Here is a 27914-nt window from a genome sequence, read left to right as displayed (position 1 = left end):
TCATGGAAATATGGACCAGCTCGATACTCTCGCCAGGGTCCTTGAGGGGACCTGGGAGTTTGCCCAACCAGTCTACATGTGCTTTGTGGACTTGGAGAAAGCATTTGACCGTTTCCCCCGGGAAGTCCTGTGGGACTAACGTTTATTAATAATTGACCCTCTTTCTGGGGCACACCGGGCCTGCTGCTGAGGGACGGCCTTCACCCTAACCAAGAAAGCTCCATCATCCTGTCTAGGAACATAAATTATTGTTTGAGTCACACTTGAGTTACTAAACTACAGCAAGCCCAGTCACAGGCAATTACAATGTCTGTTAGTCCGGGTGAGGAGTCAAGTTAAGCTAGAACTAGCCAGTGCCAGGCTGGAAAACAAAGCATTTTGTTGCGATCCGCTGCTCGGATCTTTACTGATTGTTGCTTTGTTTACTTGTCTTGTATCACTCTCTGTCGTTCGACCTCCTTAGTTCCTGTTTAGTCTGTCACCATGGTTTCAGATTGTTTTCACCTGCTACTCATGGTCCCTGCACACCTGCTTTTACTAATCACCTTCCTTATTTAAGCTCGCCCCTTTTGTTAGCTCTGCCTGGAATCCTAGTTTGCTTTCACGCAACTATTGATGACTGACTCTCCACTTTTCTACTCACTTGCCCTCGCGCTGCGTTTTGTTTATTTTAGCTCTCATGCTAAATGTTTGTTTTATCTTTTTGTGCCTTTGTGCCAAGTTTAGTTTATCTGTTTGTCTTCCTAGCCTTCCATGCTAGCGCCTTTGGTTTGCCTTTATGCTTAGCTCCAGTGTTTTTTGTTCCTTAGCCCTTTTTGTTACCTAAATAAATCATTTATATATTACCATCGTTGTGTTCTTGCCGACGCATCCTCAAACCAGACACATTTTTTGCGCTGAACGAGGCATCTCCTCCTAACTATACGATTGCGCGAATTGCCCATCCCCTTAAAAGGGGTGGGGGTACACAATGAAAACCTTAACATTACCCCTAACCTAAGTAATAAATATAAATCATTTGAGGTGCTTACTATGAGGTTACCGCTACCTCTCTACCCGTCTGTTATCTACTGCCTCCCTGTGCCCTGTTTCAACTTTATCAGTGAATTCTCAGAGTTTGTCGCTGATCTGATTACGCACGTCGACGATATAATTATAATGGAGGACTTTAATATCCATATAAATACCCCATCAGACCCTCCGTGCGTGGCTCTTTAGACTATAATTGATAGCTGTGGTCTTACACAAATAATAAATGAACCCACGCATCGCAACAGTAATACGATAGCTCTAGTGCTTGTCAGGGGTGTCACCAATTCCAAAGTTATGATACTCCCGTATACTAAAGTAATGTCCGATCAATGCCTTATACAATTCGAAGTTCTGATCCATTGATAATAATAATAATAATAATAACTGCTTTAGCAGCCGCAACATTAATGCTACCACAATGATGACTCTTGCTGGCCTACTGCCTTCGGTAATGGCACCATTCCCAAATTATGTGGGCTCTATTGATAACCTCAATAACAACTTTAACGACGCTCTGCGCGAAACCATTGATAGTATAGCACCGCTAAAGCTAAAAAGGGCCCCTAAAAGGCATACCCCATGGTTTACAGAAGAAACTTGAGCTCTTAAATTATCATGTAGAAAGCTGGAACGCAAATGGCGCGCGACTAAACTTGAGGTTTTCCATCAAGCATGGAGTGATAGTTTAATAATTTATAAACACATGCTTACCTTAGCTAAAGCTAAATACTACTCAAACCTCATCTGCCTCAACAAAAACGATCCTAAATATTTGTTAGGTATAGTAGCATCGCTAACCTAACAAGGGACTCCTCCCAGTAGCTCCACCCATTCGGCAGATGACTATGAATTTCTTTAATAAGAAAATTTAACTCATTAGAAAGGAGATTAAAGACAACGCGTCACAGCTACAACTTGGTTTTATTAAGACAGATACAAAAGTATGTATGACGGATATTGCCCTCCAAAATAGTCTCTCTCTTTTTGATGAAATAACATTTCAGGAACTACTACGACGTGTAAATGGGATGAAACAAACAACATGTTTACTTGACCCACTTCCTGAAAAACTTATCAAGGAACTGTTTGTAATATTAGTATCCTCAGTGCTAAATATTAAAACCTTATCACTTTCCACTGGCACTATTCCGCTAGCATTCAAAAAAGCGGCTATTCATCCTCAAAAGACCTAACTTTGATCCTGACCTCATGGTAAACTACCGGCCGGTGTCCCACCTTCCGTTTATTTCGAAAACTTTCGAAAAAATTGTTGCACAGCAGCTAAATGAACACTTAGCATCTAAACAATCTCTGTGTACCCTTTCAATCCGGTTTCAGGGCAAATCACTCTATGGAGACAGCCCTCGCAAAAATGACTGATGATCTATTGCTAACGATGGATTCTGATGTGTCATCTATGTTGCTGCTTTTTGATCTTAGCACTGCTTTCGATACTGTCGATCATAATATTTTATTACAGCGTATCAAAACATATATTGGTATGTCAGACTTCGCCTTGTCTTGGTTTAACTCCTATCTTACTGACAGGATAAATTGCGTGTCCCATAACAATGTGACCTCAAGAGTATGTTAAGGTAACATTTGGAGTTCCCCAGGGTTCGGTTCTTGGCCCTGCGCGCTTCAGTATCTACAAGCTGCCGCTAAGTGACATGATATGAAAATACGCTGTTAGCTTTCACTGTTATGCTGATGACACCCAACTCTACATGCCCCTATATCTGACCCACACGCCGGATTGTAGTCAGCTGCAGCCGTGTCTTAATGAAATTAAACAATTGATGTCCGCTAACTTTTTGCAACTCAACGCTAAGAAAACGGAAATGCTGATTATCGGTCCTGCTAGACACCGACACCTATTCAATAATACCACCTTAACATTTGACAACCAAACAATTACACAAGGCGACTCGATAAAGAATCTGAGTATTATCTTCAACCCAATTCTCTCGTTTGAATTACTGAAACGGCGTTCTTTCATCTCTCTGTAATATCGCTAAAATTTGTTCCATTTTGTCCAATAGCGACACTGAGATCATTATTCATGCGTTCCTTACGTCTCTTCTCGATTACTGTAACGTATTATTTTCGGGTCTCCCTATTAAAAGATTACAGTTGGTACAAAATGCGGCTGCTATACTCTTGACAAGAACAAGAAAGTTTGATCATATTACGCCTATACTGGCTCACCTGCACTGGCTTCCTGTGCACTTAAGATGTGACTTCAAGGTTTTACTACTCACGTATAAAATACTACACAGTCTAGCTCCATCCAATCTTGCTGATCGTATTGTACCATATGTCCCAGCAAGAAATCTCCGGTGGGGGGTGGGGGGGTGGGGGAAGGGGGGGGGGGGGTCCCTACATCTGTGGTCCCCTCCAATGTTTCTCATTGTTATCACATTGGGTTGAGTTTTTTCTTGCCCTGATATGGCATCTGAGCCAATGATGTCATTATGGCTTTGTGATTTAGGGCTATATAAGTAAATACTGATTGATTAAAAAATTACTTTATATACAACTACGGTTGACACAAGCCTTTACCATTTAGGTATCCTAAACATTGAGTAACCTAAGCATTAAACATAGATGATGTTATTATTAAAGTGTTAGCTTGCTAACGCAAGAACAGGCACATTCATCTGTTTTGAACGTTATTTCAGTCCTACCATCTTTTGTTATTCCACCGTGTTTGTAGTTTTACTTAGTCCAGGTAATGTATTTGTTTTTGCCAAATACTATGTAAAATTTGAAATTATTTAATGGCGAGCAATGTAAAGAGTGGATTTGAATGAGGACCTAATAATGTGTTTAAATTTATCCATCCATCCATCCATCCATCCATTTTCTACCGCTTGTCCCTCTCGGGGTCGCAGGGGTGCTGGAGCCCATCCCAGCTGCATTCAGGCGTAAGGCAGGGTACATCCTGTACAAGTTTCCACCTCATCCTAAACTAACACAGATTGACAGACAACATTCACACACACATTCACACACTAGGGCCAATTTTTTGTTGCCAATCAACCTAACCTCAGGTGCATGTTTTGGAGGTGGGAGGAAGCCAGAGTACCCTGAGGGAACCCATGCAGTCATGGGGAGAACATGCAAACTCCACACAGAAAGACCCCGAGCCCGGGTATCGAACCCAGGACCTCCCTATTGGGAGGCACACCCACTAATCCCAGTTACACCGTTCTGCCGTGATTAAATGGAAATAAAGGTTTATGAATGTTACAATTTTACTTGTTTAAAGAGGAAAATTTACAGACTGTATCAGTATTTTGTGTAATTTTTTGCAAGTTGTCTGATGTACTGTAAACGCTCAATACTTTGGAATATTGTTTAATGTCAGCAATTGTCTTATAAGAACATTCAGTCCATACTCGGTGGTGGTAACCGTTGTAAACTACTGTAGTAGCTACAGCTGCTCCTGAGGTAGACTGACTGTTTTATGGGTGCTACTCCTGCAGAGCTAGGTGCCACCCATGAAAAAAAAGTCTGGACACGCCACTGATTATTATGACACTTAACGCCATTCGATGAAGTCTTGGTCAGATGAATCCGATGAGCGAGAGACTGTTCACAATAATATAAATCCACATATGTAAGAAGCCTGGGTCGGATATGAAAAATTCTGAATTTCACTGTTCACGCTGACAAAAAAAATCAGATACATGTTGCATTTGGGCAAATAATCGGAATTGACCTGCAGTGTGAACTAGTGTTGTACTTTTCATTAACAAATTTTAACAAATTTGGTGATGTTGAAATTGCTATGTAAAATTGATAATGTGGATCAGTAGCATGTATATGGTGTATCAAATGTAAATTTGCACCTCGCTTGCACATTTTCAAAAGTGGAGTCTTACTTTTGAGTGCTTGCTATCAAGAATCATGCTTTGTTGGCATTGCAAATTACGTTACTTAGCGGCAGTCCACTACAAATATGGCTGTTTGCCCACCAAGTCCGAGAATTAGGGCGTGATGTCATGTGCAACAAAGGTACCGAAATATGGTACTGTTTGAGTTAACGCATTTGTTAGTACTTTACCTAAAAAAATACTAAATTCTGGACCCATCCCTTGGACAATTAGTAATGTTCTAGTAATATTTCACCTTTGTATTTTATCTATATTTCTTAGATTTAAGAGACTAAAAACAAAAAAAAAATAGCTGCACTTTCAAAGGTAAAAAAAGCAATTACCTTTTTTTCACCTGAAATTTGTACACCTTTTGGAGCATTGAAATTGTACAAAAATAGGTTTTCAGCAAAACAAGACAGTGAACATTGTTGCATATTGGTAAGTACCTTTAGAATATCTTTCAGCATCACAACCTCTTCCCTCAGCACGTCTCGCTCAGTTCGGATGGCCTCAGTGTATTCTTTTTGTCGCTCTAAGGCCTTAGCATGGCCACGTTGCAGAACGCAGGAGAGTGAAGCGTTAAAGAAGATACAAGAAGACGGATGAAGTTTCATGCAAATGAAGAAAAGAAGTCCCAAAGCGTACCCCAATTTTCTTATCCTTCCATTCCAGTGTCTCTTGTAGGTCACATATCTCTCTAGAAAACGTGTCCTGTTTCATACGCAACTGACGGATCTCCTGAACCGGGAAGAGAGTCGACAGGTGGAAGAAGGGAAAGTTCATGCATAAAAGATATGGCTGTGAATGCAGTGCCAGCATGCTAGTTATTAATTTTCAATATTCAACCTGCAGAGGAACTACTCACATTTAGCAATTCCTCGCTTTGTTGAAGGCTTTCTTTCATGGTAATCAGCTGGAAGTGAAGCACACTGTGGGCGTGTTTCTCTCGCTCCAACTCCTGTCAGGAACAACACAAACTTTTTTAAGCAAACTTGTCTGACAACCAATTCCACCCCTAAAATTACAGTACAGTCTTGTTCATAACATTATAAAATATATTGTATTACACATTCTCTGGCATCTTCCCATCTTTGTGAGACGATGGTGTAGCTTTCAGACAGTCTATTTGCGCCTTCGACTGTGACTAAACAGTCCAATTTTCAAATGCCAGTCTCTTCTGCACTTTATGTGTCCTTGACACTTGGTCCTGACATTCCAGCTTGAAAAGTTGAAGAAATACTGGTAACTTTGCTTTCCTTTTGAGTTTTGCCTGGTGCAAAACTTGCGGCCTATTTGTCGGGTAGGTTCTCTAAGCTCCAAACAACCTGTGAAGCAGGCAGGCCATGGCGAGACAGCATCTAACTGGCTGTGGGCTTTGCAGCTTTTAAGAGGGTCGGGAGCTGTCCAATGAAATATTAAAATCTTTCCAACCGTCAGAAGCTGCTCCTGGCACTATTTCCTATGCCAATCGGAATCTGTATATTACTGGTAACAGCCACTTCCCGTGTTCTTTCAACGTCCAGGGGTGTCCTCTCCAGTGGAGCTGCAAAGCCTGGGCATGTTAGTATGGAATATAAGCTGTTGCCCATGCAGCAAAGACCTCCTCTGCACGCAGCTGATGAGTTCAAGGAAAACGGAATGATGTTGAAGACAAGATCAGATCGTCTTAAGGACTCTGGCTCCAAACTTGATGTTGAGGTTTACTCCCAAAGCATTATCCATGTACAAGTAAGGCGGCAAAGCAGCAGAGGTTTGACAAATATCAACTAGGGATGTCCTATAATACCGTACCGTCGATATTATCAGCCGATAAATGCATTAAAAAGTTAATATCGGAAAATATCGGTATTGGTTTCAAGATTATTGGTATCGGTTTCCAAAAGTAAAATTTGTGACTTTCTAAAACGCCGCTGTGTACACAGACACAGGAAGATGTACAGAGCGCCATTTAATCCTTGAGGGCGCTGCCTTTTCGTACTGGCCCAGTCACATACTATTTACGGCTTGACACCCGCAGTAGCGAATGCAAGCATACTTGATCAATAGCCATACAGGTCACACTGGGGGTGGCCGTAAAAACAATTTTAACACTGTTACAAATATGCGCCACAGTGTGAACCCACACCAAACAAGAATGAAAAACACATTTCGGGAGAACATCCGCATCATAACACAACAGAACAGAACAGATACCCAGAACTCTTGGCAGATGCGTGTTTTCATTCAAAATATCTACCTCTCACACGTGATGACAAGGAGAAAAAGAATTAGCCGACTCCTTGAGCTTCATTTGTTGCACAAATAGACTAATAGTCTGGACTGAGTGAAGCTGTTTTATGAATGTTTTGTACTTTTTTTCCCCATGCACTTTAAAGGATGGCTGTGTTTTCTACTGGTCTAGACTGAAGCAGTTTTACTAATGTTCATGCACTTAAAAGTATGGTTTTGTTATCTACTTGACAAGACAGAAGCAGTTTTTTATTTTTGTGCCTTTCTTGTTTTTATTTGCACATTTTTGTTACTCATACGAATACGTTAAGAACAGGGCAGATTGAGCAGAGTTTATAGTATACTCTGGACTGAAGCTGTGTGCCTTCATTGTTTTTGTAGCGGTTGTTTTGAGGCATGTTTAAAAAAAAAGCACTTTGTGAAAGTCAAAGTACAGTGTTTCCCATAGTTGTAGTGGGTATCAGGATTATTTCAGGTAGAGCATGTCCCACATTCCAAGCTGCTGTTTTGAGGCATGTTAAAAATAATGCACTTTATGACTTAAATAATAAATATGGCAGTGCCATGTTGGCCCTTTTTACCATAACTTGAGTTGATTTATTTTGGAAAACCTTGTTACATTGTCGAATGCATCCAGCGGGGCATCACAACAAAATTAGGCATAATAATGTGTTAATTCCACGACTATATCCATCAGTATCGGTTGATATCCCTACATCCATCCATTTTTTTACCGCTTGTCCCGTTTAGGGTCGCGGGGAGTCGCTGGAGCCTATCCCAGCTGATATCGGTATTGGTAATTAAGAGTTGGACAATATCGGAATATTGGATATCGGCAAAAAAGCCATTATCGGACATCCATAATAATAACCCCAAACCAATAGGCTCCCTTGGTTTTATTATTTTATTGTAGGTAGTAACAGCTGTGTGCAGTTTGTAGGACGTTATCTTACCCCACATTCAGCCTTTATATAGCTCGGTTGGTAGAGTGGCCGTGCCAGCAACTTGAGGGTTGCAGGTTCGATTCCCGCCTGTGCCATCCTAGTTACTGCCGTTGTGTCCTTGGGCAAGACACTTTACCCACCTACTCCCAGTGCCACCCACACTGGTTTAAATGTAACCTAGATATTGGGTGTCACTATGTAAAGTGCTTTGAGTCACTTGAGAAAAGCGCTATATAAATATAATTCACTTCAATTCACTTCACTTTAAACTCATACTCAGGACATGCATTAATAACATTATAAAACGTTATGTATGACATAAGATAATGATGTAAAGAAATGTAAATCACCTAAATAACATTTTAAAATTTCATATTAGTGCATGTCATACCTTGACTTTGTCCTGGTATTCCCGCCGGGACTCAGACAGAAGTTCTTCTAGTTCCATCAAAGAGTCCTTCAGCGTGTCCACTTGGTACATCAGGTTATTCTTGTCATTGTCCAGCTGGGCGTTGGACACCATAGCCTTTCGATACTTCTCTTCCACTTCTGTTAAAGCATCCTATTGCCAACACATGTTATTGTTTTATTTCTTATACTTCTTGTGGGATCAAATTCAGACAAGATAATGCAATGTAAAACTGCTGAAATCAGTTTGAGAAGAATACATCATCATTACAATAAATATCACATGTTTTTGTATGCTAAGTAGTACTTTGAATAGTAGTTTGTTTACTGACTTTGTGTACTCATGCAAATCCATAAATATACCATCCAAATTATACCTTGGCTTCTTTTAGGTTGTGTGTGTACTTGGATTCCACATCTTGAATTTGATCTTTAAGTTCATGAATTTCCTGGTGGAAAGAAGTGAAGCATTGAGAACATCAGCAATTGAAGTCAAGGTGGAGCAAAGGGCAAACATTACGATTACAGATAAAAAAGCACATTCAAAGATGGCCTTTGTGCTTTAATACTACAAACCCCGTTTCCATATGAGTTGGGAAATTGTGTTAGATGTAAATATATATTTGGAATACAATGATTTGCAAATCCTTCTCAATCCTTATTCAGTTGAATGCACTACAAAGATAAGGTATGATGTTCAAACCCATAAACTTTTTTTTTTTTTGCAAATAATAATTAACTTAGAATTTCATGGCTGCAACACGTGACAAAGTAGTTGGGAAAGGGCATGTTCACCAGTGTGTTACATCACCTTTTCTTTTGACAACACTCAATAAACATTGGGAACTGAGGAAACTAATTGTTGAAGCTTTGAAAGTGGAATTCTTTCCCATTCTTGTTTTATGTAGAGCTTCAGTCGTTCAACCGTCCGGGGTCTCCGCTGTTGTATTTTACGCTTCATAATGCGCCACACATTTTTGATGGGAGACAGGTTTGGACTGCAGGCGGGCCAGGAAAGTACCCGCACTCTTTTTTTTTTACGAAGCCACGCTGTTGTAACACGTGCTATATGTGGCTTGGCATTGTCTTGCTGAAATAAGCAGGGGCGTCCATGAAAAAGACGGCGCTTAGATGGCAGCATATGTTGTTCCAAAACCTGTATGTACCTTTCAGCATTATTGGTGCCTTGAGCACTAATGCACCCCCATACCATCAGAGATGCTGGCTTTTGAACTTTGCGTCGATAACAGTCTGGATGGTTCACTTCCCCTTTGGTCCGGATGACATGCTTTTGAATATTTCCAAAAACAATTTGAAACGTGGACTCGTCATACCACAGAACACTTTTCCACTTTGCATCAGTCCATCTTAGATGATCTCGGGCCCAGAGAAGCCAGCAGCGTTTCTGGATGTTGTTGATAAATGGTTTTCGCTTTGCATAGTACAGTTTTAACTTGCACTTACAGATGTAGCGACAAACTGTATTTAGTGACAGTGGTTTTCTGAAGTGTTCCTGAACCTATGTGGTGATACCCTTTAGAAATTGGTGTCGGTTTTTGATACAGTGCCGTCTGAGGGATCGAAGGTCACGGTTATTCAATGTGGGTTTCCGGCAATGCCGCTTACGTGGAGTGATTTCTCTAAATTCTCTGAACCTTTTAATGATATTATGGACTGTAAATGTTGAAACCCCTTAATTTATTGCATTTGCACTTTGAGAAACGTTGTTCTGAAACTGTTTGACTATTTGCTCACGCAGTTATGGACAAAGGGGTGGACCTCGCCCCATCCTTTCTTGTGAAAGACTGAGCATTTTTTGGGAAGCTGTTTTTATACCCAATCATGGCACACACCTGCTCCCAATTAGCCTGCACACCTGTGGGATGTTACAAAAAAGTGTTTGATGAGCATTCCTCAACTTTATCAGTATTTATTGCCACCTTTCCCAACTTATTTGTCACGTGTTGCTGGCATCAAATTCTAAAGTTAATGATTATTTGCAAAAAAAATAAATGTTTGTCAGTTTGAACATCAAATATGTTGTCTTTGTAGCATATTCAACTGGATATGGGTTGAAAATGATATGCAAATCATTGTATTCAGTTTATATTTACATCTAACACAATTTCCCAACTCATATGGAAACGGGGTTTGTAATTAGTTCCTGGGTGTTTGAATGCTGACAGAGTAGTACTTTTCTAAAACACACTAAATGGGTTGTACTTGTATAGCGCTTTTCTACCTTCAAGGTACTCAAAGCACTTTGATATTACTTCCACATTTACCCATTCACACACACATTCACACACTGATGGAGGGAGCTGCCATGCAAAGCGCCAACCAGCACCCATCAGGAGCAAGGGTGAAGTGTCTTGCTCAGGACACAACGGACGTGACGAGGTTGGTAGTAGGTGGGATTTGAACCAGGGACCCTCGGGTTGCGCACGGCCACTCTCCCACTGCGCCACGCCGTCAATAATATCATTGTACTGTAAATTTCAATCAGAATATTACTCTCCTTCTTCTGCTTCTCTCCTTTTAAATGGTGAATTGCAACCACCCCACTTAGCCCCTCTCTTTCTGCTCATAGCCAAGATGGCGACGTGTTCATTACTGCACACTCAACATTTTAAGTGTTTCGGGTATTGACTTGGTACTGCATTTTACAGTACTTCACAGTGTGAAGACACTTCCAGTATATCCTTCACCTCACACTAATTGGGAAAAGTAAAGCAGTACAGTACCCATCACAGCAGTACAGTAAAAGTAACACCGTCAGTATCCAAAATACTTAAAATTGTAAGTGTACAGTGATGGACAGTCACCACCCTCAACAGTTGCAATATCGGCTACAAAGCAGAAAGAGAGGGGATAATTGGGCTGAATGCAATTTCACTATTTAAAAGGACAAAAGAAGAAAAAAAGGAAATACTGTAATGAATGTATAGGTGTATCAGCGTCACATACTTTAATTTCTCTCACAGCACTCTCAGCATCCACAGTTTCTCCACTTCCTGTCCGTGAAGAAGAGGCGCCTAGGGATGTGATGGTTGTTGCAGTTAATGTAGAAGCTGCACTGGAACTCTAAAATTAAATATATTATTGTCATTATTATATTGTGGGATATTACATCATAAAAGCAGTTAGTTACATAGCGATAATTATAAAACATAAGCTGTTAGAACCAGAGCAATAAATATTATTAAAAACATACTGATTTACTCTTTCAAGATATTCCTTGTCGTCTACCTCTGTAGGAATATAAAACAATGAGAGCACACATGACTTAAGTATGACACCTGTGTAACAATCAGTACACATTAGGCCATCTTCCACTGCAGGAACTCTCCCAGATACCTGGGAAAAAGAAGTTGCCCCTGTGCTCCCACCAACAATTTATCTTGTTAGATTTAGTTTTTAAGGCACCTTTCGGAGTTCCTTCTTGCTAGGTGGGACTTTTCCAAGTGACCAGGAACCTTTTCGGTGACAAACTGTGCTGTCGAACGCTGATTAGTTCAACACAGTTGGGGGCAATCCGAAAACATATTTTTCGAACACACGACCGCCATTGTTTATTTCTTATTTATGCGTATTTCTATTACAACAAACTTGACAACCAAGAGAAAGAAGCACTCAGGCATATTCTTTGAACTAGATGCATTTTATTGTTGTTGTTTTTTTTTTAAACTTAATTTTGTTATGCAAAGCTACGAGAAATGGACGGACTCTTTTAAACGTATTTACGAAAGAGTATGAGGCTGGACTTACAACTCTGACTTCGTTGGATAAATATGGAAAAGAAGGAGGCAGAACACAAGTGGAACAAGGTAAATACAAACCAAATATGAACTATTTACTTTACTACATGTTGTAAAAGTAGTCAGTGACACTCCACTTGTGTAGTTATTAGCCTCAATCCGAGAGAACAGAAAGCTAATGTCAAGACTTGGACTATGACTTGGAGATAGTTTGTTTTTCCAACGCAAAGGATAGTTGGCACGAGCAAGACGTGAATGTGAGTACATGTTTACTTATATACTAACAAAAAGACAAACAAAGGAAGCAAAACAAAAGGCGCGCACGAGGGCGGAGAACAAACTTGACTAATGAAAAAACAAAAGACTAGCACAAAGGCTACAAACTATAGACATGAAACAAAAACTTGCACTGTGGCATAGATAACAAAAACTTGCACTGTGGCATAAATAACAAAAACTTACGTGGCGTGGACAAAATGAACAGCATGGTATGGCATGAAGGGGGTAGAGGAATACGGCATGGCATAGCATGCAAGGAGTTGAGGGGTGATATGGGAAGTTACCAGGCTGACTACCTGGTAACTGTGGCTTAAATAATAGCAATGAAAATTAACAACAGGTGTGAGAGCTGAGGACAGGGGCGTAACATGCGGGCAAGGTGAAAATCAATGAGTAGTCATGGTGACAAAACAAGCAAGGAAGTGCAAACATTGGAACCAATTGTCCAAAAAACAAAACCAAACGTGACAAAAACGAAACATGATTTCCTGGGCGTGACACCTAACGCTAAAGCCAATGTGTTTGTGTTGTCGGCGTGAGATAAACCCTGACATTTATTATTTATATATTCTTATGTATAGCAGAAATGTACCAAAAGGAATTGTCTTACCCACATGAATTCATTGTTTACCGAGGACAACTTTCTGATTGTTCGACATTGCGGACAAAAGCCTGAATTTATATGAAGAATTCGGTACACTTCATTTTTTAAATCATATTGTTTGTAAATGATTGCTTTGTATTTCAATTACTTACTTTTTTAGAAAAGGAATTGACATAATATTGTCTGTTTATTTACATAGTATTAGTGTAAAAATATAGTAAACCACTCCTCCATACACGTCATCAGCCTGATTTGTATAAACTACCCTGAACTGTGAAATGCGGTGGAAACATAAACCACACACTTCTACAGGAACCAATAGATCCAGGACCCAGAGGTTCCTGACTTAAATGACCATGTTGTGGTCCGACTTCCCAAGTGGGGGCAAGGGGTCACAGTTTATGCATCCCTTGCATTAGCATACTTTTTTTTTTACTTCCCCCAAGATGGCGCTGCTGTAGTGCCTGCTGTAGGCAGGAGCTCTGTGCTCTTGTGAAATCCTTTTGTGTTTCCCTCTTGTTTTCATGTGGTATTATATTTTTTTGCTTTTTGGTCCGGGACCCTTTGGGACTGTGTGACAAGGGGTGGCACTTTCGTGACCTCTGTGGTGCTTTTTTTGTGGACTTCTGGATCTGCCTCCCGGGAGCCTTTTGGCCATGGAGACCAGCTGCAGGGTCTCTGCTACACCAGAGTCTGTTTGGATGTACTGGAGGAGATGCGGATGAGGGGACAGGACTGTGGAGCTAGCACTGAGCTACTGGGACGGAGAGGCTTCGCGGTGTCTCGACTGGGTGAGCAGGTGTCGGACACCTCAGTCACCTTGGACGTATCCTCGCTCATCCATGCGGACTGGACACTGGCCGAGAGTGGAGTCGGCTGTCTTGGTTGCTTTGTTGGGTCTGCTTCTGTCTCTGGCCATGCTCCCTCCTCCCCAGCGGACGACGGCTTAGTACACCGCAGAGGCCACCACAGTGGATATGTTTCTTTTACTTTTTATTCATAGCTGTATGTAGAAGTGTCTGGTTGTATCTGCTGCTTTAATGTCTTTAATGTCCTCTGTGTTCTTTGATGTTCCCCTCTTACACACATGGAAGAGGGATGTGTACTATGGCTATGAGTTGTTGTTGTTTTTTTTTTTGTTTTTTTTCCTTGGCCTCAGTCTGCACCCCCACTCCAGGGCCTAGGCTAAGACCGATTTTTTTAATTTTATTTTAATCTTCTATTTTTTTCTTCCCCCCGCCCCCACCCCCCTTGTTTACCTGTATGTCATCTTTTTTGTAAGGGGCGCTGGAAGCCGGCAGACCCGTCAGCGATCCTGTTCTGTCTCCCTGTAATGTTTGTCTGATCTTGAATTGGATTGTGCTGAAAATTGTAATTTTCCTGAAGGAACTCTCCTGACGGAATAGATAAAGTACTATCTATCTATCTATCTATCTATCTATCTATCTACAAGAGGTCAATACTGTGGTCCTGTTGTTTCATGTGGGACAGCTCACAAACTGGTAAAAAGTAGCCAGAATAAAGTCCAAAGAGACATGTTTAAAATCACATGAAATTACGAAAAAAATCGCAGGGTGTTATGTCTGCAAAAACACACCAAAATCACGTGACTACAGTAACCTCCCTTGGTAGATAGCATGGCTGGAGGCTAATAGTCAGCAACTCCAGGTATGTCTTCATCAGGACATGTGCCACTGAATTTGGGAGTAAGTGTAAAAGTACAATAACCTTTTTCGGGTGACCAGAAAGCAGGGCGTTACAATAATATATATGATTTGTAATAAAAACATGCTCTGTAAAACTGTGAGTGAGAATTGGGCGAACTCTGGCTATGTTTTTAAGATGATAAAAACTACTTTTGTTATATTTTTTTATATGTGGTATGAAACTAAGGTAAGGGTTGAAAACGAAACCCAGATTTTTTACTTGTGGTGATGAGGTTAAAGAGAATAATTGTAGTTTTGGTATGTGTTTCTTTCTCAGGGTCAAAGACTAAAACTTCCGCCTTGTCCTGGTTACGCTGTAAAAAGTGATCTCCCATCCATGACTTAATTTCTGAAATGCAATTAAAAGTGTATCAATTGGTCTTGTGTCATCAGGTGGCATTCACACCCAACATCTACCAAAATGATTTCTCCTCTCCCAGAAAGCATCAAAATTGCCAATAAAAGCCATGTTGTGGAAGGCACAGGTGGATGCAAGCCAAGTATTCAGCTAAGTAATCTAGTGAAGCGACCTATTTCTCTGCTGCAAGTAGGGGTGGAGGGCCAGAGATAAAAACACTCAAACGTGTACGATTAAAAGAGTTAAAAAGGGCAATAAAATCATGCATGAGCAGCTCCGACTGTTGTTTGCGAGTGTCATTGGCACCTGCATGGATGATTATTTTGCTGACCAGCGGTTTTGAGTTGAGGATGTCGGGGATTTGTCCCGTTATGTCAGCAACAGTGGCACCTGGGAATGACAGCCTGAGAACTCCTCTCACACGCACGTTCCAAATTATAGAGTCCACGATGAAAAGGGTTGTGGAAGGGGGTAGAGTGCCTAGCAAGCAGTGGTTTCCACTTCATGGCTCCGGAGGTCGTGATCCAGACCTTTACACTGGACAATGAGGGTTGCCTTAAACAAGGAGGAGCCCCGCATCGCAGCTTTATTTTTTCCATGGAGCCGCGGTAAAGTTCATCTTCCCGAGGTATGATTTAGTGGGACAATAATGTGTGACGGTGGGGGACGGCAGTGTGGACCGTGCGGGGCCCAGCAACACTGTAGGGTGATCACAGCCGCCAGTAAGAGGAGGAAACTCGGCAGGATACAGCAGGGGATTAGATCCTCTCTCTCTGACATCAACACAGAGGGAGGGGAATATGTCGGCCGACGTCCTAGAGACCTCTTGCTGCGGTGTCAGACCACGGTGCACTTCTCTGGCTGCGATGGGGGGGCAATGACCGGTGCTTTCGGCCTGACCCGAGGTGAAGCCAGGGACCGCTGCCAGTGGTGGGAACACATGGAGTGAAGGCAGCGCCGGCTGCAGGAGAAGAAGCCCAAGATGCAGTTGTGTCCGCATCTGGGAGGAGCGCTGTGTCTGCTAGTTGGGCAATAGTGGCAATGGCCTACAATTTGCAGAGGATAGTTGTGTCCGGTTGCTTTTCAGCATCGGGAAGGGTATATAGCGCCGAAGTTCTCCCCTCGAGCGTGATCACTTTTTTGCCTTTGGATGTGGAGTTGAGTGAAGGCATGACTCACGTCACTCGCCGTAAGCGGATCGTTAGCTTAGCACCGTGAGGGACGTGAGCTTACATTGTGCTATGCACTCAGACTGAAACAATAAAAATATAAATAAATGGTGTGAAAAGACTAAAAAGGTTTAAAAAGACAAAAACAACTTAAAACACTTAAAAAAGCAAATAAAAAAGCAAATTAGTATGGTTGTTGGCAACAGCACAGCTCACGCGATGAAACCCTCCAGCTATACATTAGCATCTGCAGGGGATTGGCCATGTCACTGTGAAAATAAGCAGGCTGTTCTCCCAGTAGAGTTGCTGGTTGTTGGGCGGCGAAAGTCTGTCAACCTTGTTCACATTCCCTATTGTAATTTAGGAGATTGATGGTTAAAGAGCACCTCCGGTTGTCTGCTAGCCTAGCCTAAGTTTAGCGCCATCGTTGCAGCCTCCTCCTCAGCTCTGCTTGTATCTGGTGTTGTGCTCAGTCTTTTGTTGTCCTCTTGGCTTCTATTGAAAGTTTGACCTTTTCATGGGACAGTCCTACACCAAGTTAGCAGAAATACTAAAAGTTAGAAGAAAATAAAAGGTTAAAAAGCTCAGTGCTACAGAGCAACTGGAGATGCGGCAGTCTCTTATGCCACAAGCACAATCTAGAAAAGTTATTGCAGAGGGGATGAACGATTTTTTGGGTAAATGTTTTTCCGGGCCAGTGGGGATCAGTATCATCTGCATGATGAATGTGCAACAATTATTACACATTGTAACACATGACCAACGTATGACACTTCTTTAACAATTAGTACACAATGTAACACATGACAGAAGTATGACACTTATGTCAATTAGTACACCATGTAACACACGAATAAAGTATGACATCTGTGTAACAATTAATACACAATGTAACACATGACTAAAGTATGACATCTGTGTAACAATTAATACACAATGTAACACATGACTAAAGTATGACACTTGACAATTAGTACACTATGTAACACATAACAATAATTTGTACACAATCTAACACATTACTAAAGTATGACAACTGTGTAACAATTAGTACCGAAGGAACACAGTACATGACAAATACAAATAATTAGTAGACAACAAAACACAATCAAGCAATGAAAGGAAGGATGTGAGAATACAAGAAGTGGAAATCAGACTCACATGAGAAAAATCCGGAATAGAAACTTGATCCAGATTACAGGTGAGAGCATTGCTACTTGCTGCACGTCTTAAAAAAGTAGCAACAGAAGCACACTGGTCCTAGTTTTGCCACCAGAGGGGGAAAGACGACAACACAACTGTTCAGATAAAGTCAGTCAGCCAGAGAACATCAACTGCTGCTTGGATATTATTAAGTATAATTTAACCTTTCCTTTATTGACATTCATATTCATATTCATTACTAATGTTAAACTGCAGAAGATCAAGGAATATTAATGACTCAGATAAAGCCAGTCAGCCAGAGAACATCAACTGCTGCTTGGATATTATTAAGTATAATTTAACCTTTCCTTTATTGACATTCATATTCATATTCATATTCATTACTAATGTTAAACTGCAGAAGATCAAGGACTATTAATGACTAATGATATACTAAACAAGTGTAACAACGTCCTCAGGCACCTCAGACTTAAACTTAGACTTAGACAAACTTTAAAGGGAAATTGTTCCACACAGTAGCTCAGTTACAAAGATGAAAAGTGTAAGGATGGAAAGGACAATGCAGGTATAAATAGACTAAATATAGCGATATAAAATATAACATTTTGATGTAATATTTACATAATATATTTTCAGTATATATACATATATATATATATATATGTATATATATATATATATATATATACATAAATATATATATATATATTTATATATACATATAATATTATGTCTACATCATATACAATATATAACAACACATGCAAAACATCACACTGTACGAATATGAATCTTGTAAAAACATGAAGTAATATATCATGCAAAAATATGAAACAATAAATTCTGGTTTACAATATTTATTCTTTAGTAAAGTGCACGAATGAATAATACTAACATTACATTAATAATAATAATAATATTAATAATATATTTAGTTTAAATTGTTGTATTTTAGTGACATTAAGGATGAATATAAAATAAAATATCATGGTTTATGATGTTTATTTTTAGTAAAACAAAATATAAAATAATATATCATGGTTTATAATGTTTATTTTTTGTGAAGTTAAAATTAAACATATGTACCCTGGTTTATAATGTACAAGGATACATATAAAATAGTCTATATCCTGGTTTATTAATAATATTCTAGTCAAATAAAAGGTAAATATAAAAAAATATATCCAGGTCTAAAATGTTTATTTTTTAGCAAACTAAAAGAAAAACATAAAATAATATATCATGGTTTATTTTTAGTGAAACAAAAATTAAACCTAAAATAAGATAGGTTTGTTTATTTTATTTTATTTTTTTAGTAAAAAAAGATGACATCCAATACAATATATTCTTCTTTATGATTTAAATATTTAGTAACGTACAGGATGAATATAAAATAAAATGTCATGTTTATAATGTTAGTTTAGTAAAGTACAAGGATACAACAAGTGCGAAAGTAATAGAAGAGTGCGAATGATTATTTTATATTAAGTAAAGTTTATTATTGTCCATCCATCCATCCACTTCCGCTTATCCGAGGTCGGGTCGCGGGGGCAGCAGCCTAAGCAGGGAAACCCAGACTTCCCTCTCCCCAGCCAGTTCGTCCAGCTCCTCCTGGGGGATCCCAAGGCATTCCCAGGCTAGCCGGGAGACATAGTCTTCCCAACGTGTCCTGGGTCTTCTTCCCCGTGGCCTCCTACCGGTCAGACGTGCCCGAAACACCTCCCTCGGGAGGCGCTTGGGTGGCATCCTGACCAGATGCCCAAAACACCTCAACTGGCTTCTCTCGATGTGGAGAAGCAGTGGCTTTACTTTTAGCTCCTCCCGGATGACAGAGCTTCTCACCCTATCTCTAAGGGAGAGTCCCGCCACCGGGCGGGGGAAACTCATTTCGGCTGCTCGTACCCGTGATCTTGTCCTTTTGGTCACAACCCACAACTCATGACCATAAGTGAGAATGGGAACGTATATCGACCGGTAAATTAAGAGCTTTGCCTTCCGGCTCAGCTCCTTCTTCACCACAACGGATCGATATAGCGTCCGCATTACTGAAGACGCCGCACCGATCGGACATGTCGACCTCACGATGCACTCTTTCCTCACTTGTGAACAAGACGCTGAGGTACTTAAACTCCTCCACTAGCGGCAAGATCTCCTCCCCAACCCAGAGATGGCACTCCACCCTTTACCGGGCGAGAACCATGGACTCGGACTTGAAGGTGCTGATTTTCATCCCAGTTGCTTCACACTCGGCTGCGAACCAATCCAGTGAGAGCTGAAGATTTTGGCCAGATGAAGCCATCAGGACCACATAATCTGCCAAATCAGATACCCTCAACGCCCTGACTGCACCTAGAAATTTTGTCCATAAAAGTTATGAACAGAATGGGTGACAAAGGGCAGCCTTGGCGGAGTCCAACCCTCACTGGAAACGGGTCCGACTTACTGCTGGCGATGTGGACCAAGCTCTGACACTGATCATACAAGGGAGCAGACCGCCACAATCAGACCGTTACCGCATACTCTCTGAGCACTCCCCACAGGGTACATGGTCGAATGCCTTCTCCAAGTCCACAAAGCACATGTAGACTAGTTGGGCAACCTCCCATGCACCCTCAAGGACCCTGTCAAGAGTATCGAGCTGGTCCACAGTTCCACAACCAGGAAGAAAACCACACTGTTCCTCATGAATCCGAAGTTCGACTATGCAGCGTAGCCTCCTCTCCAGTACACCTGAATAGACCTTACCGGGAAGGTTGATTCCACGACAGTTGGAACACACCCTCCGGTTCCCCTTCTGAAAGACAGGAACCACTACCCCGGTCTGCCAATTCAGAGGTACCGCCCTCTATGTCTATGCGATGTTGCAGCGTCGTGTGAACCAAGACAGCCCTACAGCATCCAGAGCCGTAAGGAAATCCGGGCGGATCTCATCCACCTCCAGGGCCTTGTCACCGAGGAGCTTTTTAACTACCTTAGCAACCTCAGCCCCAGAAAAAGGAGAGCCCACCACAGATTCCCCAGGCACTGCTTCCTCATAGGAAGATGTGTTGGTAAGATTGAGGAAGTCTTCGAAGTATTCCCCCCACCTATCCACAACATCCGCAGTCGAGGTCAGCAGAACACAATCCCCACCATACACGGTGTTGATACTGCACTGCTTCCCCTTCCTCAGGAGGGGGATGGTGGTCCAGAATCGCTTCGAAGCAGTCTGGAAGTCATTATCCATGGCTTCCCCAAACTCCTCCCATGTCCGTTTTTTTGGCTCCGTGACCGCTGAAGCCGCCCACCGCTTGGCTTGTCGGTACCTGTCCGCTGTCTCCGGAGTCCTTTGAGCAAAAAGAGTACGATAGGACTCTTTCTTCAGCTTGACGGCATCCCTCACCGCTGGTGCACACCAGCAGGTTCTAGGATTACCGCCACGACAGGCACGAACCACCTTGCGGCTACAGCTCCAATCGGTAGCATCTACAGTAGAGGTACGGAACATCATACACTCGGACTCAATGTCCAGCGCCTCTCTCTTGACATGTTCAAAGTTCTCCCGCAGGGCAATTGAAATTCTGTTTGACATGAGACTCTGCTAGGCGTTCCCAGCAAACCCCCACATTGCGCTTGGGCCTGCCAGGACTGTCCGGCATCCTCCCCCACCATCGCAGCCAACTCACCACCGGGTGGTGATCGATAGAAAGCTCTGCCGCTCTGTTCACCCGAGCGTCCAAAACATGAGACTGCAAATCCGATGACACAACTACAAAGTCAATCATGGAACTGCAGCCTAGGGTGTCCAAGCTCTGACACTGATCATACAAGGGAGCAGACCGCCACAATCAGACCGTTACCGCATACTCTCTGAGCACTCCCCACAGGGTACATGGTCGAATGCCTTCTCCAAGTCCACAAAGCACATGTAGACTAGTTGGGCAACCTCCCATGCACCCTCAAGGACCCTGTCAAGAGTATCGAGCTGGTCCACAGTTCCACAACCAGGAAGAAAACCACACTGTTCCTCATGAATCCGAGGTTCGACTATGCAGCGTAGCCTCCTCTCCAGTACACCTGAATAGACCTTACCGGGAAGGTTGATCCCACGACAGTTGGAACACACCCTCCGGTTCCCCTTCTGAAAGACAGGAACCACTACCCCGGTCTGCCAATTCAGAGGTACCGCCCTCTATGTCTATGCGATGTTGCAGCGTCGTGTGAACCAAGACAGCCCTACAGCATCCAGAGCCGTAAGGAAATCCGAGCGGATCTCATCCACCTCCAGAGCCTTGTCACCGAGGAGCTTTTTAACTACCTTAGCAACCTCAGCCCCAGAAAAAGGAGAGCCCACCACAGATTCCCCAGGCACTGCTTCCTCATAGGAAGATGTGTTGGTAAGATTGAGGAAGTCTTCGAAGTATTCCCCCCACCTATCCACAACATCCGCAGTCGAGGTCAGCAGAACACAATCCCCACCATACACGGTGTTGATACTGCACTGCTTCCCCTTCCTCAGGAGGGGGATGGTGGTCCAGAATCGCTTCGAAGCAGTCTGGAAGTCATTTTCCATGGCTTCCCCACACTCCTCCCATGTCCGTTTTTTTGGCTCCGTGACCGCTGAAGCCGCCCACCGCTTGGCTTGTCGGTACCTGTCCGCTGCCTCCGGAGTCCTTTGAGCAAAAAGAGCACGATAGGACTCTTTCTTCAGCTTGACGGCATCCCTCACCGCTGGTGCACACCAGCAGGTTCTAGGATTACCGCCACGACAGGCACGAACCACCTGCGGCCACAGCTCCAATCGGTAGCATCTACAGTAGAGGTACGGAACATCATACACTCGGACTCAATGTCCAGCGCCTCTCTCTTGACATGTTCAAAGTTCTCCCGCAGGGCAATTGAAATTCTGTTTGACATGAGACTCTGCTAGGCGTTCCCAGCAAACCCCCACATTGCGCTTGGGCCTGCCAGGACTGTCCGGCATCCTCCCCCACCATCGCAGCCAACTCACCACCGGGTGGTGATCGATAGAAAGCTCTGCCGCTCTGTTCACCCGAGCGTCCAAAACATGAGACTGCAAATCCGATGACACAACTACAAAGTCAATCATGGAACTGCAGCCTAGGGTGTCCTGGTGCCAAGTGCACATGTGGACACCCTTATGTTTGAGCATTTTGTTTGTTATGGACAATCTGTGACGAGCACAAAAGTCCAATAATAAAACACCACTATGGTTCAGATCCGGGCAGCCATTCTTCCCAATTACGCCTCTGCAGGATACACTGTCGTTGGAAACATGAGCATTGAAGTTCCCCAGTAGAGCGAGGGAATCACCCGGGGGAGCACTCTCCAGTACTCCCTTGAGTGAATCCAAAAAGAGGGGGTACTCTGAGCTGCTGCTTGGCGCGTAAGCGCAAGCAACAGTCAGGACCCATCGCCCCACCCGAAGGCGGAGGGAGACTACCCTCTCGTCCACTGGGTTGAACTCCAACGTGCAGGCTTTGAGCCGGGGGGCAACAAGAATTGCCACCCCAGACCGTCACCTCTCACAATTGGCCCCTCTCGATAGAAATGGTTCCAGAGCCCTTGCTGTGCGTCGAAGTGAGTCCGACTACATCTAGCCAGAACTTCTCCAACTCGCGCACTAGCTCATGCTCCTTACCCCCCAGCAAGGTGACGTTTCACGTCCCAATAGCTAGCCTATGTAGCCGAGGATTGGACCGCCAAGTGCCCTGCCTTCGGCTGCTGCCCAGCTCGCATTGCACCCAACCTCTATGGCCCCTGCTATGGGTGGTGAGCCCATTGGAGGGGGGACCCATGTTGCCTCTTCGGGCTGTGCCCGACCGGGCCCGATGGGAACAGGCCCGGCCACCAGGTGCTCGCCATCGTGCCCCTCCTCGGGGCCTGGCTCCAGAGGTTTATTATTGTTTAAATAAATAAAAATATTTAGCATATATCTTCATATTAATTGAACAGTGTGTCACACTGCTTTTATCTTATCCATTTGTTTACATATTTAAAATTTTAAAGGAAAGAAGCAATATTTCCAAACAGGAGTCTTTAACCACAGAAGAGGCTATTCAAGCTCTGGATTCTCCATGGCACTATCGCTCAGCATGATTCCAAAGCCTGCACTGTATTTGTTTGTGAGTAGACAGGTGGTGCCGTAAACATTTCCTATGTGCTGTGTGTTATACCAACACGTGAGCTTGTGTAGTAATGCTACACTGCTCATTACCAGCAACTTTAACTGATACATATCACAGCAAACTAAATTAATAGTTGTTTTTTAAACTAGTTTTCTGTGTATTTGGGTCATTGTGTTTGATGTTTTGTGATGAACACGCATGGGATTGTCAGTGCTCACCACTGGACTGGCACGAGCTGAACTGTTCCTGCTGGAGCTTCTGGACCTGGGATAGCTACTGTACTGTAAAGACTGTCAAAAAACACAACATTACTACTACTCCAGCTATAAAACACTTACTCACATGGACAGAATACTTATACAAAAAGTAAGAGTACCACACTCAATATTAGTATAATTTGAGTACCACACACGGTACTAGTATTGTGTGAATACCATACGCAGCACTAGAATCATCAGTACCACACACAGTACTAGTTTCAAGTCAATACCATACACAATACTATAATCATTCAGTACCACACTTACAATATTAGTATCAAGTCAGTACTACACACAGCACTATTACATCAGTACCACACAAAGTACTATAAACATGTGAATACTACACACACAGTACTAGTATCATATGAGTACCACACACAGTAATAGTGTCATAGTATCATGTGAGTACCACACACAGTACTAGTATCAAGGCAATGCCATACATAACACTAGTTTCATATCAGTACCACACACAGTATTAGTTTCAAGACAGTACCACACACAGTACTAGTATCAGATCAGTACCACACACGTACTAGTATCAAGTCAGTACCACACACAGTATAAGTAACATGCAATTACCAAACACACACGGTATTACTATCATATGAGTACCACAAAACATACTAGTATCATGTGAGTACTACACAGCACAATAGTACATTGTGTGTAGCACAAACAGTACCAGTATCAAGTCATTACCACACACAATCCTATTACAAGACGGAAGCAGCCCACAGGAGACACCTACGCTCTACCTATGCTCTTCAAGGTAAATGTTGAACATTAATATGTTTTTTTTCCCCTTAAAACTACTGTAGTTGTTTCTAGTACATTCTATTGTAATCTTTGTTACCTATTTTTTTTTTTAATGATTTTTTTAAACACTTTCTTGTGGTTTACAGAACGTGATGGTGTTGCTTTGGTCAACATTTTGCATAGATTTTGTTTTACAGACCATCTTCAAGCCGCTTTCTGACTGTCTATTCAGAATGGGCCATTTTGTGGGTGGTCTTATTTACGTGCCAAAGACCTTCTCCAGGTCACACCCCTTAGACGGAGTCTCCACGCCGTCAGCCATGTTGTCATTTTTAGTGCCTCCATACTGAGCCAACTGACAGATTTAAATTAGAACTATACACTACATTGCATTTGCACATTAATAGATGTCACTATCCAACAAAACACTGCAATGTTAATGAAAGTTAATAAAATCGATTTACAAATAGAACTATCTAACGCAGCACTACAATGTTAGTAGAAGTCACTATCCAACACAACACTATAATGTTAACAGAAGTCACAATCCATCAAAACACTGCAATGTTAATCAAAGTTAATAAAATACATTTACAAATAGAACTATCTAACGCAGCACTATAGTGTTAGTAGAAGTCACTATCCAACACAACACTGCAACGTTAATAAAAGTTAAGAATAGATGTACAAGTAGAACTATCGAGTAGACGCACCAATAGGTCTCCTCTGGATGAGCGTGAGACTTTGCTGTCGTCACTGAGTTTTGAACTCTAGCAAAGAGAAACAGTAAGTGCTGATATAAAATATTATTTCATGATGAATATAATGAATATAACTACTAACCCTGCTGGACACAACACTGTACTCATCATCATCACAGCCGTTCCTCTACAATGCAACAAGGAGCCAAGTCAGGTACTTGTACAATATTTAAAAAGCAGTACTTTTTACACATTTGTTTTATATTTATGCTTATGTTTCTGAAGTACTTTTTGCATACTTCTTTATCTTTATGCTTATGGTTCTTCAATACTTTTTACATACTACTTTATCTTAATGCCTACGTTTCTGTCGTACTTTTTTACATCTTTATCATTATGCTTTTGTTTCTGCAGTACCTTTTGCATACTTTTGTATCTTTATGCTTATGTTTGTACAGTACTTTTTTTTTTTTACATATACCTCCATACTTATTTTATTTCCGCAGTATTTTTTACAGAATTCTTTATCTTTATGTTTGTTTTTACATTACTTTTTACATACATATTTATCTCTATGCTTATGTTTCAGCAGTACTTTTTACACACTTCTTTATCTTTATCCACATGTTTTTGCAATACTATTTACATACTTCTTTATCTCTATGCTTATATTTCAGCAGTCATTTTTCAATACTTATTTACCTTTACGTGTACAATTCTGCAGTACTTTTTAATCTCTTTGCTTATGTTTTTGCAATACCTTTTATATACTTCTTTACCTCTATGTTTATGTGTTAGCAGTACTTGTTACATATTTCGTTATCTTTGTTTTACATATTTATTTTCATGCTTATGGTTCTGCAGTACTTTTTTACAAACTTATTTATCTTTGTTGTACATACTTCTTCATCTGTAGGCTTATGCTTTGGCAGTACATTTTACATACTTCTTTATCTTTATTCTTAGTTTCTCCAGTACTTTCGACATACTTCTTTATCTTTATGCTTATGTTTCTTCTTTTTCTTGGACTTCTTGTGCGAGACCAAGGAGGAGCCCTTCGAATGACACAAAATAAGAAACATTTCAACCTAAACCACAATGATGAATTTTCATTGCACAATTCATCATATAAGATCACACATACACTACGATGTGAATTATTGATATGCGCTTGTGTGTGCTCTATAATCAATATAACGTGTTCACTGGACTCAGAAAATGTGACATTTTCATGATCCGGTAATCAATCTGCATGATCTTACTGCAATAACTAGTACATACACTATATAAATTCATCATTTGATACACTGTATCAATGTACCACAAAATTATCACTATAGTCACTGTATAACTTAATTGATGTATTACTGAATAGATGTACCCCAAGATACACCATATCGATGCATCATTATATACACTAATGGTGTATCAATATAATTGATGTACACTGTAATGAAGTCTACGCCTAACTTGGTATGCGTTAAACACCACACTGCTGTTATTAAATAGTGACAGGTGGAGACGCCTGCACCCTGCTCTGCTTGTCTCCTTGGTGTCACACTAGCAGGACTAACAGCAAACCATTGTGTTAAATAAAGTCTTTTAACATTTTTCCGTCCAGTACTAACACCAGTGAGACATGCTTCCCATTTGAACTCAAGCAAGCAGGCCCTGAATTCAAGAAATGCAGAGAAGTAATTGAAGGACTATTTTATGAGATGACAACAATTTTACTAAATAATGCAATATAGTTGCATGTTGTCATTTGATATACATGTTTCACACTACAAACAATTAAGTGTATTTCAGGTCAATAAGGCATGGCCAAATAATGAATTGTGGGCCACCCACATACGAGAGGCATCATGTAATAAAGAACAATATAAAAATATTAATACTAATAAATAACAAAACCGCAAAGATATGTCTTTAATTGTATAAATAATGGCTATTTAGCCTTTGTATTAGACTATTTATATGATTACGCCACATTTACACTCCCCTAACTCCACACCTCCAGGCCACCATTAGTGTAAGTAAGTAAGTTGCTGACCTGTGGGAATCGCCATATTTTACCTATTATAATTAATAATCGTGATTAATAATCGTGATTTCAATATTGATCAAAATAATTGTAATTATTATTTTGGCCATAATCATACAGCATTAATATACATCTATCTATTTATCGACCCATCAATAGATACTGTATGGATGTATAAATAGATAGGGTACACAGTTATAACATATCAAGAGATGCACTGTATCGACGTATCAAGAGATGCATTGTATCGATTGCACTTGCTCAGAAAGCATGATATTTGACCGCCAATTCAAGTAATACTAAAATACAACAATGATGTAATCCTTAGTGTAATTTAGTATATATCACAGTGTCGATAGAGAATAACAACGAACATCAGTTAACCAAATGGATATGAAAATACACTTTCAAGTCTTGTTTTATCATATTTTGATGAAACCAATGAAAAACTGAGATTTGATCGGAGCATGACATAAAAACAACACAA

At 41.3% G+C, this 27914-nt stretch overlaps 1 protein-coding gene across 50 annotated transcripts in view; it reads right to left on the bottom strand.

Annotated features, from left to right (window-relative positions):
* lrrfip1a (leucine rich repeat (in FLII) interacting protein 1a) overlaps positions 1 to 27914 on the bottom strand; it is a 130228-nt gene that overhangs the window by 36948 nt on the left and 65366 nt on the right. For 17 of the 50 annotated variants that reach the window (XM_061918663.1, XM_061918664.1, XM_061918665.1 and 14 more), the window contains 11 exons: positions 26373 to 26438; positions 25526 to 25570; positions 25396 to 25452; positions 23879 to 23950; positions 17530 to 17628; positions 11462 to 11578; positions 8872 to 8943; positions 8478 to 8648; positions 5779 to 5871; positions 5559 to 5651; positions 5360 to 5452 (listed from right to left, as the gene is read on the bottom strand). In XM_061918663.1, coding sequence (XP_061774647.1) covers positions 5360 to 5452; positions 5559 to 5651; positions 5779 to 5871; positions 8478 to 8648; positions 8872 to 8943; positions 11462 to 11578; positions 17530 to 17628; positions 23879 to 23950; positions 25396 to 25452; positions 25526 to 25570; positions 26373 to 26438 — 978 coding nt within the window. The remainder of the gene's footprint in view (positions 1 to 5359; positions 5453 to 5558; positions 5652 to 5778; positions 5872 to 8477; positions 8649 to 8871; positions 8944 to 11461; positions 11579 to 17529; positions 17629 to 23878; positions 23951 to 25395; positions 25453 to 25525; positions 25571 to 26372; positions 26439 to 27914) is intronic. The other 33 variants (XM_061918697.1, XM_061918702.1, XM_061918703.1 and 30 more) reach the window with 8 other exon arrangements.

This window comes from Nerophis ophidion, linkage group LG13 (genome assembly GCF_033978795.1).
Source record: "Nerophis ophidion isolate RoL-2023_Sa linkage group LG13, RoL_Noph_v1.0, whole genome shotgun sequence".
In the NCBI taxonomy this organism is placed as follows: Eukaryota; Metazoa; Chordata; class Actinopteri; order Syngnathiformes; family Syngnathidae; genus Nerophis; species Nerophis ophidion.
Note: the sequence above shows the minus strand (reverse complement) of the source record. Positions and strands in the feature narration are given on the sequence as shown.